The sequence below is a fragment of the Dinoponera quadriceps genome, unplaced genomic scaffold (assembly GCF_001313825.1).
Source record: "Dinoponera quadriceps isolate SergipeBrazil2010 unplaced genomic scaffold, ASM131382v1 scaffold1169, whole genome shotgun sequence".
Classification (NCBI taxonomy): Eukaryota; Metazoa; Arthropoda; class Insecta; order Hymenoptera; family Formicidae; genus Dinoponera; species Dinoponera quadriceps.
In genome coordinates this window covers 505,716-521,495 of record NW_014555522.1, presented here as the reverse complement: position 1 = coordinate 521,495, position 15,780 = coordinate 505,716, and the positions used below count along the sequence as shown (strand labels likewise).

Sequence of the window (15,780 nt, the reverse complement as noted above, 5' to 3'; positions counted from 1 at the left end):
CGAGAAGGTCGCAATAAAAAACTTCCCGAACGTACACTCTGACGGGCGTCGTACACCGAGATGCACGACGCACCGCTCTTCCACGAGAGCGAGACGCTGATTTATCTATCCCCAGGCTTCGGCTTCCGTTTTTATAGTATCGCTCTCTGTTTTACGACGTCGCCAGTCAAGACTCGTTGCTCTATTATAGATCGATCTTCGCCGCGCTATCGCGCTTATGACGAAGATAGATTTACATTTTTTTTTCTCTCCGAACCGCTATTCCACCGAGTTACCTCGTAAATCTTCCCGACGAAGATGTTTATTGAAATCGATGGGACGCGGATTCTCACGGTCAATTCATATATATTTCCGGATAATAATAATAATAATACCGAAATTCTTCTACCGTAATAACTGCGCGGTTGGAAAATCACTCCGAAATTAAATTCCCGAGTTCCTCGATTTTACTTCATCGAGCGTTCGCTCGTGTTCGCATCGGTGCGTCGGGATCGTCGGAAAGCTGAAATCAACTGAAACGCCGCCGATCGTGGAAACGTTCCCGCGTATCCGCGAGTAGAAGAAAGCTCCCGAGCTGTTTTGTCGAATATAACAACCCTCGCGTCGTCGTGAGCGCGATATTACGCGACGTATAACGAGAAACACGCGAGACGGCGATCAGCTCGCTCGCCTTATTTATGAGCGTATTTAACCCGGCTCGAGGAGATACCGGCTCGGTAGGAAATACGCGCGAGGAGAAGCCGCGCTGATAAAAAAGGAAAAAAACGTTAGGAACAACACGGGGGCCGCGGCCGTCGCGATTTATTTGCACGGCGGACGACATATTTCACGCATCGTCCGCTTTGCTTATCCGCGGCAATTAAATCGTCGCATGTAACGTGATAAATCCCGCGTGGATTAATGCACACCGTATAACAATATTATACGCGTTCGGCGGAACGTCCGGCGTTTCGCGAAAGCGAAACAGATAGGGCGATTACGAGGCGCGGGTTGGACAAAAATGCCGGCTCGTCCGCCGCGGCTCTAAGCGCCGGTCGTAAATTCGCGAGATCGCGGGCGCGCAGGCCGCGACCCCGTCGAAACCCGCGCGCGATTAAGTTCGATCCGTCGGGGAGAATGTCCGATGGAGCGAGCGCGCGCTCACGGACAGCAGGTTTGGTCGCGCGAACGAAAGGGAAAGCCGCAACGAGAGAGAGATCGGTGATTTAATGGCGCGTGTCGGTGGTCCGTCCGCGATTAAATCCGGCAATGCGGCTGAAACTTCGTCGATCTCGGAGTCGAGGGTACACGAGCGGCGACGGCTCGGTTATCGATTATCGCTACCATTACTGCCGCCTCCGCCGCCGTTGCCGCCGCATCATTGCTCCATTCGACGGCTTAGAGGACGCGGCACTAATGCACACGATTGTCAGCGTGGTATTACCTCGAGTCCTCCAGCCAACGCCTAAAGCTCGTCGTATGTCTCGCATAATCCCATCTGCATGAGATATTTAACCCCCCTCCCACTTCACCTCGCAACCCCTGTGCGCGCGCCCTGCCAGTTGTTATCGCGATTAGGCGCGTCTCGCGCGCCTGAGGAGAATCGAAACGCGCGCGATATGCGTGGCTAAAAAGAGGTCGTGTGTAACACCGGGGAAAATTACTTCCCCCCGCAGGAAACTTTTAGGAGGCGGCCTATTTCTTCCCTCCGCCTTGCTGCCCCCAATGTTGACACGTAGAAATTGGCTCGCCCCCCTCACCCCTGCTTCCTTTCGCATGGAAGCCGTCACACGGAATGTCGTTTACTTGCGCGTTACACGACAGGATCCAATTAACGATACATCGCGTCGCAGAAAATGCACCATCGACCCAGTCAATTTACAATGCCCGCGGAGAAATGTAATTATCTTCGAGAAATGGAGTTACGTGTGAGGAGTTGCGAGTTAATAGAATAATTTCTTAAATTGTTTATTGCGCGCGCGCGCGCGCACATGCACAGGTTTGCAACGCCCGGTAAGAGCGTTACACGTGCAGTTGACCTCGATTTTTACATCTAATAAAACCGCGGAAGCCGATTACAGCTTCTCTCGTAAAACTCTAAACTACAGCGAGCGCCTATCCCGAGATCGGCTTAAAAAAAAAGATTAATTTAGAAAAATCGAGATAACTGTCGTGCAACGTTTTTGTTCTGTAGTCCACAATCATGTCGGCGAACTGTGCTTCGCGCGGTCAACTGTTTCTCTTCTTTTTTTCGTTTGTACTTGGTTTTTTTCTTTTTCAAATAAAAACCTACGTCAGGAAGCTGTAGGATGAAGCGCGCCGATATCGAGACGCTTGGAATTTATTTCGACGCGGTACCTGAGTCGAGACTAACGAACGATATCGTGTAACGCGAATTCAATGAAGACGCGCGCCGAAATATTCCCGAGATCATGCGAAATGGAAACGAGTCGGTTGCGATATGATTGCGACCTATCCATTGTGGGCTAGCGCAAGCTACCGCCCTGTGAATAATACTATTGCCGTTATCGTTAGCATTACGGGCGTGGAAACTTGTGATTAGAGGGGATTCTATCGCAATAACGCTCACGATTGTCGCCACTGAGTTACTGACCTGTTGGTTCGTTAGGGCAGACTGCAGCACGGCGGATGAACCCGGTCAAGTGCCTCAAATCGGTGGTCTCTCAAATTTCGGCAAGGTGAGTACGACCAAAATACGTCGTCTTTCCGACGAGTGCATCGTTACAACTCAAAATACAATCTTCTTATATTCTTGAAAATATAGGGAAAGATAATATTACGAGAATAGAGGATAAGAAAATAGTACAAGAAATAATTATCATGATCGGCATAATAATCGCAATATTATTTCCTCGTGCAATTCATACGATTCACGAGAATTAAAAATTCAACTTTTGCTTGAGATCATAATTTCGCATTCCGATTATGGCATCGAGCACAATCTCGTATACATCTCGTTGTACGATCTATAAAAATGTTTCCACGACAATACCGCGCATCACAGTCTCGTTATAGTATAAAGAATGTTAGAACCACTGCTATCAATTCCATTCGATGTTATTTATAACACGGCCACGTGTAAAACGGAATTGGAAAAAAAGTGGAATTGTTACATATTGAGGAGAATATACATGCGTGCGTACGTGGATGCGTGCGATGCGTGCATTCATACGCGCGCACGTGCACGTGCACGAGTAACGATATGATTTCATTACGTTTCCTTTCAACACAATCCGAACACCGAAATTTGCCGGATGACGGTTGCAAATTCTGATTATCGAGCGGAATTTGCGCGAAATTAAAACGCGCCTCTCCTTCCGCTCGAATTTCCTTCGGCGCGCGCATTGTGACAAAATGACCGATTTCACCGGCGTCAGCCACTCCCGACTGACTTTAATCGTAAATCTGGTGTGTTTTCTACCGGTTGTATCGACGTGTCGTCCATAAATATACGGATTTCGACGAGAATTTAAACGAAAAATGGTTTCGCCAAAGTGGAGCCGAAATGTTTTCGGTACAATCGGAGATCCATCGGGAAACAGTGATATCGAATTTATTGCCGGGGTGATTTCGCGGCGGTTTATGCGTATGCACTGGAAAAGCTGACGCTATGGCATCAAGGTAATAGCGTCGAACGTTGCGATATCGTTCTCTCGTTGCATCATGTCGCATCTTGGTCCCACGAGAACAACGAGAGAGAGAGAGAGAGAAAGTAGAGTGAGAGTGAGAGAGATTGTGTTACTGTTAATACGAAACATATAACAATATAAGGTAATACGACGATGCCGCGGACCTCGTTCCGAATATATCGGCCTTGTAACGGGGAATTGGATACCAAAACCGCACACGAGTAGTTTATCACATGATACTGGAGCATCCCGCTCGCTGATAAAGCGGAGTCGCTATTTATAGTTACGTTCCATGTGAACCCGAAAGTGAATACCCAATCTATCTACTTCCAATGTTACGACACTTTACAAACGTCGTGTTTGTAGAACAAACGCCAAATTTCGCGAAACTAAATTTCGAGCGATCCGCCGATCGAGCTGATCCGTTGAAAACTACTAAAATGGATGGAACATGTTTCGAAGTTCCGCCACCGCCATTGTTCACTTACATGACGAGGGACAGTTAGTCCAACGGATTAGCGGTCGTTTCCAAATTCCCTTCAACTCGCTGATGCGCATCACCTCTGTCCATTATCAGTAAAGTAGATAGATACTTGACTCTTTTAATATGTAAATTTCGCTGCAGGAAATTTCGAGCGCGTAATATGCTTCCTTTCGCAAACAAGATGGGAGAATACTTTGCGAAATATACCCTGCTGAACAGCCTGGATTTATCGAGTAGCGATTGAAACTTATAAGAAGTAGAGAAATAAGAGAGGAGAGATTATCGGAATATTTTCTGCTTACGATAGCAAAATGAAATCCAAAGAAGGTCGGACGGCGGACTAAAACAGTTTGGTGACTAATTGCGCTCGTAGTAATATAAGGTTCCTTACTAGTTTCTCGGGCTAAGTTTGGATACCATTCCATTCACAAACGAGCGGACCATTCCTGGGCAATCACTTAAGAGCAGTGCCGCCTCTCACCTTTCAAGGATATATCTTCTGGTTGTCAAACTTTAAGTTCCTCGCGCGAAAGTGTCACGTAGAGCAGCACGTTGCCCGAAAGTTTATGTTGGAGAGTAGTTTGAGCAACAGGAATGTCACTCGGCAGTCTTCATCGATTCGAATGAGAAGCTTAGAAAACAACAACAATAAACTTTCCTCGACCATTCCCGAGTTACGAGATTACGGTAATTGATCCAGTCCCATTTGCGCCCGTTAATGCTGTCTCCCGGCGGTTCATCGGATTTATTTCTATCATCGAATTGTAATTTCGCGGATAAATCGTTATAAACTCGACTCGGACGGGAGGAAGTATAAATTCTTCGAATAGTCGATATTCGGTCAGGATAATAATTGCGTTCCTTCAATACCCCGCCCGATATTCACTTACGTAGCTTGTTTGCTGCATTTTCGCGCTAGATTCCAATTAATCGCTCTTCGCGTAAACGTTAACCATCGTAACTGTTCCGTAACAGAAATTTTGATTGTGTTTGCGACAGTAGTATGGCTAAGTCCTCGTCGATCAAGGAGGAATTGAATTTGCACCTCAGCGCTGCTGTGAGCTGTTAGTCATAAGCTCAAACAGAGCTTTAAGAACTTCATCGCCTTCGATACAGGGAACAACATACACACGCTCGTCCCGTTGTATTATCGATGGATTGCGTCTCAAGCCTGACGTTTAATCAGACTAAAATAATAATAATAATAATAATAATACGAACTGTCTGCATAACCATCTCTCCGTCTTGTCTTCTCTTGTGTGCTCGACTTAAAAATTCTATTGTGTACGGTTTCCGTAAACAATTTATATGTAACGTTATTTTCGATCGTTTTTAGTCATGAAAAACGGATTCTTTTCTTATATTTTTAAAATACGAAATAATATTGAGCGCTCCGTTAGATATGGAGTTCTTTATTTAGTTCTATTCATGCCGCTACATCTACGACGCATTCGAGGAAATAAGTACACGTCGCTTGTTGCAAGCGGAGAAATTTTCCCCAGGATCTTCCTGCGGGATGCACTTACTAACTCATTCATATTTTATAGGTAGAGTAAGGCCGGTCTTGCCGTTGCGCATCTGTACTGACGGGTATCACCCGTCGTTCTTCAATGCGCGGTAAATGGCCGAGAAAGCAGAGAGAACGAGAGGGAGAGATAGATAGATAGAGAAAGAGAGAGAAAGAGAGAGTAGCAGACTCCCAAGAGCGTTTTCGACGGCTAAGGACGCATGCGAATGACTTTAGAGACGCGCCACAGACACAAGCTAGTCTCGGACATGGAGAAACCGTTCAAATATTCAGTGAAAACGACGTCACGGCGCGCGCGCGTCATCTTTTCGAAACAAAGGGAGATTTATCGCGCATCTTTGTGGCGTCTAATCCGATACAAACGCGCGTCAAAGACGAGGCAGGCCCCGCTTGGGATTCACGGGCGTGATTCTCATTTTACACAACGGGTTAAGCTGTTACGATAAGCCCGCAGCGGTGAGGTCGTTAAATCTAACCATAAATAAGGCGTAAAGATAAAATTGCTACGTGAATGTGAACATGAAGCGGTATCAGGACAGATATTTTTCCATGTTCTGCCTTTTACATCCGTCACAACGTGCCCAGCGTACGTACGTATTCTCGATCTGTGACAGATGCTGTGATTACCCGATGGCACATTCCACGTTTGACTTCTGCACGATGAGTATTTCGTGTCACGTTCGCGTGGCGCTTTAACGGCATTCTGTAGATTCGCATCTTATTCCACGTGCAGAACGTAAGGTAGAAAATCCGGAATTCCGGGGATGGGCGGCGGCGCGAACGTGCGCGATTAAAAATTCATAGAAAATCTTGGAATCGGCACGATTTCACGGAATCCCGAATTTATCCAGGCCGCTGGGAGAAAGTTTGATTGCATTAGAGCGATTGTGCCGTCGCGGGAATTGATTTCGATGCCTCCGGAGTTTCTCTCCCGAGCCCGCCGAGAATCGCCCCGATATATCGCGCCCGCCCGGGAAAAACACGTAAGTTGTTTTAAAGAGGAAGAGATATCCGTCATCTTCGCCAATTCTCCTCCCGTATGCGGCGGAAAAACGAGAGAAATGCGCGTTATCGTTTTCACAAGGGATTATCTCGGTTACCAGCGAGACATCCTCTCTCTCTCCCTTTCTCTTTTTCTCCCAGAGAGCGCGGTGTCTTAAAAATACAACAGGATCGCCGCGATACTTTCCGCGCGCTCGAGCGCATTAACGTCGCGTTCATGGAGCTGAAGTAGAATCGCGTGTAGCTCTTGCGAGGCTCTGCCGCGGGATTTATAATTATTACCGCGCGCCGCACAGAAGAAAGCGTTAACTGTGACGTATCGTCCTTTGTTCCTGAAAATCCTGCCGCTTCTAACGGCTGAAGCCACTTTCGTCCCGCCATTCGGCGAAAATACCAGCGACGTGCTTTCCAGACGTTCGCCGAAAGCCGCAAGCGTGCTTTCGCGGCCGTGAGCGGGGCGATGCAGCTGCGACGAAGGACTGCACTTCCGCCGGCGCGCGGAATTTACATCGCTCGCATATTCGTAGGCGAGTTAACGCGACTCGTCGTCGTCGACGGTACTCACATCCGCCGGTAGAACTGGAACGTCGCGGCTAGACGTGAGTGCGACGCGTTTCGCCGAAGGCGACGATAGCGATAGCGTGGAAGAGAAATACCGCGCGGATGCATTTCGGTAACGGCGCATTTTGCCGGTGAGTAAACGAGAGAAGAGAACACACGAGCTGTCGGTTACTTTGCAACGATAATGCAAAAACAGCTGCATCAATATCCGTCGACGCGTTCGATAACGCGGAAGGCGTGGATGCGCGCGCGACGATGCCGCGCCGTAACGTTTCACGCATCTGATCGAAGTACGTAAACACTATTCGGTGAAATCTCGATTTAGCCGTGGAAAAATTCCAAAATTGTGAATTTTCGTTCTACCTTTCTCCCTTCTCCCTTTTTTTTTTGTTAGAAGAAAGATATTAAATTAAATTCCTGCTGAGGTTCTCTCGCAGGGATTTCATTTAATTACATAGCTTTTGAATTACTTATCTCGCGACGAAAAAGGGAGATCGCGACTGCGGCCGGCTACGTTTGGATGAGTTTTTGCCGAGTTGTATTTGCAGCAGTCTCTTGAAGAAAATATGCAAACGGCCGTCTCCTTTATTTCCGTCAGATTTGCAATGCAAAATTTGCAATTAACCTTTACGGGCCCTTAACTTATAACTCGCTGCAGACACGAGCTGATTACATTTTTGTTATCGCGCTAATTCTCGTTACGAAATAACATTCCGCCGCCGATCGGGAATAACGAAGAATAATTATTCAAAACGTCATTATAATAATATCTCGCGACGTAGCCCGAGATTCGGCGATAGTTCGGCGAATAATTTTTTATCATCGGCGATATAGCGTTGTAACTCGTTGTTTCACGTCCAATATCGACGCGACGTCAACGGGGTGGAAGGATTTCGAGAGACGAAAGTTCCTGCTCGCGCGCCAATACGTGCACGGTCCTGCTTAGTGACTGACTTCGATACTCCAAGTATCGACTGCAATTGGCCGGACAGGTTCGCGAGCGATCCGACCTGTTTCTGACACGTCGGCTATTTATGTTCGCAGACTCACCCGCTTCACCCCCCCGTCGCGCGCGCCGCGCGCACTTCCCTCGTCTCTGTCCTCCACCATCTTAGGCCCTTCGTGTTCCACCCCAGGGTAACGTTTCTGACACACCGTGAAATTCCACGACGAAGTTTTATGAATTCTTATTGCTAAATCTGCCATGAGACGCGGAAAGGGGAGGCGAATTGCGCGAGAGAAAGAGGCGGAAAAAGAGACTAGAGCGAAAGGCCGAAACATGAAACGAGCGGCGCGCTCATTGAGGAAAATATCAATTTGCAATCTTCATATTGTCCTTGCGAGAGAAACGCTCTTGATTTCTCTCGTGCGCTGTATCAGTGCAAATGGACGCTTTCCGGAACGCGCGGCGGCATTCTAAATATTCTCACATTTTTATTTCATAGGTTTAACGACACACGCGCGCGTGCGTTTCGTTGCGTTCGCAATTCAATGGGCCACGGACCTTCCATCGTTTTTCATTCGCAACATGCACGCGTGCGAAAAGCCAGAGTTGAAATCCCTGTTATCGACAGGTCGAATTTTTAATATCGTCCTCTCGTACTTCGTAAATTCCGAACTCGGCAAAAATAATCTGGTTAGCTCAATTTTCTACGTTCCATACACGGCCTTTCCGCCGAATTTTGAGAATAATGCCGGAACGGTTCGCGCACGGCGGAAATATCGCCGGGGCGATTTATTGCAGCAGTCGTACGGAGGCAATAAGACGCCTCTCGGACAAACGTATTAACGTGAGTAAAATACACCGCAAACGCAATATCAAACTTAAATGAAGAACATAAATCTTCATTACGTCCCGAAGGAAAAAATTTCAGTCCGCGGTATCCTTTTTTCAAAACGTGCTTCAAATTCCACGGAATCTTACCGCATCCCGCCAATCTAACCTCCGTAGTTTCTTGTTTTATTTCCCGTCTTCTCTTTTCTCCGTGACCTCTTCTTCGTTTCCTATCCTTTCTCGCTCTCTCTCTCTCTCTCTTTCTCTCTCTCTTACCCTCTATCTTATCCTACTCGTTCTCTCTTACTATGCCATCGCTTCTTACGCGCTCCTGACACCGCGAGAGTTGCGAGAACCAGCGAAAGCCATTTCCGTGGCGCTGCCATAATTTACGTAACTGCATAATTCTTCTTGTTTCCACTTATGCAATAGGAGCAACGGCTGCGCCGGGCTCGTAAAGATAAAAAATTGTCACCAAGCTCCCGAGATTGCCGGGCGTCCGCGGTAGTATTTCACTTTTACGGAGTCTCTTCATGCGGCTAACCGGCGATTCTCTCTCTTCCTCCCTTCTTCTTTCCTCCGTTTCCTTTCTTCCTCGTTGCCCAGCTTTGCGCGCGCGCGCGCGCGAGTTTCGCTATCCCCTTTTCCGCGGGATTCGACCAGCTTTAACGCGGCGCCGATTAAGATCTAAAGAGTCCACCCGACGTGTTTCCATTTCCTTCGCGAGGAAGAAATCTCGGAGAACACGCTCGTGCTCTCGCGAGAGACGGGTATTTTCCCCGCTACATGATCCACGCGTAGTCGCGCACGCCGAGCTTAAATCAGGTAACCACTTCCGCCGGCTGTTTGCCGAGCCTGCATCAGCCAGCGAAATCGTGTAACATGGTAATCGCGTTGCGCGGCACGTATCCATTGTACTAAGGATGAAACGACGATGTCGGCTACGACCGCCACCCCCGCCGACGATTCGCGCAATACCTACGCCGGCGAGCACGCGCGAGCGCGCGAGCGATGCAGCGCCGTTTTCTGGGCCGGGTAGACACAATCGCCGGGATAAAGGATTCCGATCGAGCCCGGCGAACTGCCTTCCGATAATGACCCCGCCGCGATCCGCGGTTTTCTTATTTTCGAAATTGCAGCCTCTCTCGGCGGGCAACGCCCGGCATGGAGGTCGTTTCGACGACTGCGGAGAACGGATAAAGAGGGAAGTTTAATGGAGACTCGCTTACGTGGGACACGAGAACGCGCGCTCGTCGCGCCCACTTCCTCCCCCCCACCCCGAATTTTCGATTATAACGGCGGACGTAAACATAGTAAGTAAATTCCGAGGCCGTTTTATCGCCTGCTGCGGTTCCATCCCCGCACAAGGCAACGCTAATTTTATACCGCACGTCCATCGTGGAATCCAAGCGGAGAGAGTATTTCATTACGTCCCGTTCGATAGCTCAACATTCTACACCGAATGCTGTGTTTGTATGTGTGTGTCAAGATCCGAGGGTACTCGAGTGACGCGTACACCGGATTCATTAGCCGAAAAAGCCGTCAAAAGTTCCGCGAGTCGTCGGTCTCGCGACTTTATTTACATGCTTCTCTCTTTTCCTCTCTCTCTCTCTCCCTCTACCGCTCTCTGAAACTTTATGCGGTTTCGAACACGAACCCACGTGAACGAACGAATCCACTTTGTGGAGCTTCGATAACTGACGTGAACCTTATATCGATTGGAGTGTCGAAACATCTGGTCAAGCAAACGTTCGAAACTTCTATGTACCGGACGCGAACGGTTTCTGTCAAGGGGTAAACTCGACACCGATACTATTCGGCGCACGGAATAGTCGAGGAGCCCCTCCAGCTCAGCAACATTCGAGGCAATCAATTCGGTCGGTTGGCTTAACTGTCCCTATATTCCGTCATCTGGGACAGCGTCGAGTCGACGTGTCTGTTCGAAACAATCAAACTGGCGCGATTTAATCTACTGAATTTGTCGACGGGGGAACTGCCGCCGTCGCGGCGCTCGCGACGGTGTAAATGATGTTTCCCTCTGGCTGGATATCTCGCTTACTTACTTCGGAATTACGTAAAAGTATCGATTCCGTTTGCAGCGCGCGATATCGCGTTCAATACTCAATTCTACACGTCAGTGAAAATCGAACGTCACGGCCTTCCACAATCGTTCCTCCCTCGCGTCTCCGACTTTCCGTTGGGAAAATGTGAAGGGAGATCGTCGTATATCGCAATTTTCAACAGGATGTATCATTAAAGTCGTATTTAGAAGTCTCAATTTGTTAAATCTATCCTTCTTATGAGTATTCGGAAGATTTCGTCAGACTCTTCGGATATCCAGAGAGTTCCATCTCCTTCGGTTTCTTTGGCGATATTTTCCGCTTCTCGATGATGAAGAAGGAATCGACCTAGCTGCACGCGCTCGTTGGATAGCCGTGCCTCCGATGAACCGAGAGTCAAGACATTATAAATCTTCACGAACCGTGAACCGGCCGACGCGCTACTAAAACCGTGAGAAGCGATGCACATTATCCGCGAGACTTTACGACAGATTTTGCCGGTCCTCTTTCTCTCTCCCTCTTTTCCCTCTCGTTCTCTCGAACGATCCATTTACGTCGTGTCCGTCTTATCTACGTATCGACGCGATTTCAAGTAAATAAGCCGACGTTCTGCTCGTCAGTGGAAAAGGAATCGGGCGTTTCCCGCTTCAAGTCACGGATTACAGAAAGCACGGAGGATTCGCTCGACCGTAAAAAAGCTCGCGATCAAGATGGATGAAGTGGAATGTTTTCCAGGGAGTTTTCATGCTGAACTCTAGTGGAATAATTTCGACGTAACTTTATGACGCGAAGAACAGTCACTTCGCGATACAACACACGAGCGAGTGAGAACCGCGTGCGTGGCGTATTTGAAAAAAAGTTCCATTTTTTATTCCACGGGAGGAAATATGCGAATGACGCTCATCAGCAATCGTGACAAATGAACAGCTAATTGTCTCGTCTCTCTCATACGTAATTCGCGAATGTGAGTAGTTCTCTACGTGTTCGAACGGTTACTTCGTATACATATCGCTTCGAAAGCGCGGTAACACGGCGAATGCATTTCGGTAATTTTACGTACGCACGATATTCCGCGTAATATGTTTTAATGTATGTATCTTTATACCCGTGTGTAACAATCCAGAAAGAATGTACTCCTTTTCCGCCCCGTTGCTACCCATATTGTGAGAGCCGTCTCGGCACGGGCTTTATATATGATCCCTCGCTTTTCTTTTATGCCCCGGCCCGATACCCGCATCATTTCTCACCTACACCTGAGCAATAAACAGGTCCTCAAGCACTCGCTGAAAATTTCCAACGTGATACTCCAGAACTAAAGTTTAAAAAAGAAAACTGCCGGATCCCTTTACCTTGATGCTATAAAAGAACGCGGTACTCTTTCCTTTTACCTCCTTCTTACTACAATCTCTTTGATGTACACGCTGAAGTCTCTCAACGTTAACCTTAGATCATTATTTGACTCTCTCCCGCGTTATGGAATCCATAGTTCGCGCTAATTACGATAATTATTATCATATCTTCCTCTCCCTTTTATACACGTTGTTCTTTCTATGACGTCTTAATTAATTATCTCAAAATGAGATTCTTTTCCAAATAATTTTCTTCCCTCCATAATTTACTCGAGAATATATTTTTAAATTATCATTGTTTCATCGTGACATCAAGATTAAAATGTATGATTTATCATTTTGTATGTACGACATTTCTCTTCTTATATAAATACAGAAATATATTAAAAGAAACGCGCTACAAAAAAGAGATAGAGATAGAGAGAGAGAGAACGCTGCTCGTCTAGTGAGCAATGAACCAGCCGTGTGTACGGAAGCCGCCTTTTACGAGAAAAGTATCAGGATCCGATACCTGGACCGTTTCATACCGCTCCCTTCCAGTCCATTCCCCTCGACCAGGACTGGTGATCGTTCTAGTGGGAAAACTTTCGTAAAAGGAAAACCCGGCCACCACGACTCGCGTCGCGATAGTATAAGGAAATAAGTAAGCGAGTGCAGAACCGTCGCGAAAAGGAGGGAGAAAAATCGTGCGGGTTCACGAACGCGAGAAGAAAAACGATACTGCGGCGCGACATTGGAAATATACACGCGAATGTCTCACCGGTCGCTTTTATGGAACATCGAAATTTGCGAAATCCTTTTCCAGTCTGTAATCACTATCTGGAATGATCCTCATCGGGAGAATGCCCGTCTCGCTAAAACGGAAAAGCGGTAGATTTAGCGTCGCGTAAAATGGATTTTCCACAACAAACGAGTGAGCCCGAAGACAATACTTCATTTGCAGGAATTTATTTAATTATTTTCTGGAATTCGACTTACATCTCCCTGTTGCATTTCCGCGACCTCTTTGAACAGTTTCCGCGCTGATGCCTGCGCCAGTCCTTTTTTCCACTCCCCCCCATTCTCTCTCTCTCTCTGTCTCTGTCTCTATCTCTATCTTTATCTTTCTCCTTATCTATCTGTCTCTTTTTCTCAACGTCACCGCCTTTGAAGGCAGCGGTTATTTACAACTGCGAGCGGCAAGAAAGAAGAAAAGAAACATCAAATATATGTCAAAATGGCATGGAATGCCACTGCAAACGCGTAAAAAGGTAACGGAATGAAATCTTAAAAATAGTGCTCCGGTATATGCCTTTGTTGATTATACCGGGCATTTTTACGATTCGCATTTTATGACGAGAGAATGCCGGAAATTAAAAACTGCGCGAATACCCGACCGGGCGAGACGAAACGAGTATCACTGACGCGTTAAATTATGTCACGCTTTATGCGCTTATGCTATGCGAAATTAACCCACGGAACATGAAAATCCGACATTGAGTCCGACCGGGGAGAGAGAGAGAGAAAGAGAGACAGAAAGAGAAAGAAAAAGGAAGAGCTTGTTACACGATCCTTTCCTATCCTGCAATTAGTGTACGTCCTCGCGTTTATCGTGTCACATACGCTAATCCGTCCTACAGAAATGGCCGCAAAATGGTCTCAACTCCCCGAAAATTTTCCTCGAACGCGAGCTCAAAGTCGTCTCTGAAAGCTGGATCGAATTGAATAAATCGCGCGAATTCTTCGCGGAACATCCCTTCAGTCAATGACATTCGCGATTCGCTGTGTGAGCTTATCTCCGTCTGCATAACAGCGATGGTAGCGAGGGGACTCAATCGGCCATCTACAAAAGCGGTATCGAAAGAAAATGGAGACTATCGCGCTCCTATGATCTGCCACGTACGAGAGCAGGAATGGCGAGATAGCTTCCGGTGGATTCTAGGTATATCACAAGGGAGGCCCCATCTTTCCTCTCGCTCAGCCGCATCTCGAGACTACGTTTTCCAAGCTTCTACGTGACCCTTTGTATCGGCGCGACGTGCATTTACACCGGTGCACGTTAGAGCGATCCGTCGAATACGATTCCGCGAGTCGCGTGCATGCGCACGCCAAAAGTGGCCGATATCTACGGATCGCCGCGCTACACCCGCCGCTAAAAGCACACTCGGTCACACTCTGATGCCCCCGCTTAATTGCCTCGGCAAAGCCCTTACTGCTACCGTTACTGCGCCGAGAGCTAAAATCACGGAAAAGGAGGCATGCACAGAAGGATCACAGACTCCCCGCGAGGGCTGGCTGTCGACCGATCTCCTCTGAGAGTGAGTTGCCACACGGGCCGCGATTTAATGGCTCTCTCGACGAGGATAAGCAACCGTTAACTTGCCTGATAAATAATGCGCGAGCGGTCGAACGATGTGTACACGTGACTTGTAACATCGAGAAATTATATAAGATTCCATTTAGTAGATCGCGTCGCGCGCATCGCTCCGCCCGTTTCATGATTAATCGTCTTGCGAGCTACAGAGGAATCGAATGGGGCTCTGTAATAAACAGAATAAAAGTTGCAACAAAAGAAGAAGAAAAGAAAGGGAAAAGAGAGGGGAGAGGGAGAGAGAGAGAGAAAGTGAGGAACTGCAGAAGCGTGATTTATTATGTACCCATCCGAGAGTTTCGAGGACAATAGGTTAATATTTCGCGCGAGAAGAAAAAAAGGAGAGGATAAGAGCCAAGAGAGAAATGGTTTATACGTGCGACGAATAGTCGATATTTCTCTCTCATGACATCATTTCTCAGTGCCTTCGACGTGAGAGCATTAATCGCCGCCGTCAAGGTACTCGTCTCCGCGGCCACGCCTCGCGGCCCTACATTAACTGCTCATAACGCGCGACTTAGAGACGTTATCAATATTGCGAGTACCATTCCCTTAATTTCATAAAGTTCGCACAGTGCCGCTTTCGCATTAGCGTTTCCGACTACATCGAGAGACTCCTTAAAGCTGCATTATCGTTCTCTCTCCGTCCACTCAATCTTAATTCCTGACTATCTCGTAGACGATGCTAAACTTTCGAACACCGGTCCTTTATTAACTTTCCCGCTTTTTACCTCTTGTACCTTAGCCCCGGCTACCGTGCGCGCGCGCGCGCTCATTTCTTACCCATCGACAAACTTCGGCAAGTTGCCGCTACCGAGATCGATTTTCATTCTTACCACTCGCCAACCACGCTGAACGAAGATAAGACTTAATTCGCTTCAACATAACACAAAGTTGATACACTCTTAATTTAGTCATCGCGACGCCGCATTGAAGTATCGGAATTCCGGAGGAGTGGCATCATGATTTTTTTCTTTTTAATTGTGTTTTCTTAATCGAGAACCAAATGACCCATAGCGAACAAAAAGTTCACAAGTGCCTAC

General features: G+C 47.4%; 1 protein-coding gene across 1 annotated transcript in view; it reads left to right on the top strand.

Moving 5' to 3' along the window:
• Positions 1-15,780, top strand: part of LOC106744595 (dipeptidase 1) — an 88,357-nt gene that overhangs the window by 42,315 nt on the left and 30,262 nt on the right. Inside the window, exon 5 of the mRNA XM_014619510.1 lies at positions 2,609-2,678. Coding sequence (XP_014474996.1) covers positions 2,609-2,678 — 70 coding nt within the window. The remainder of the gene's footprint in view (positions 1-2,608; positions 2,679-15,780) is intronic.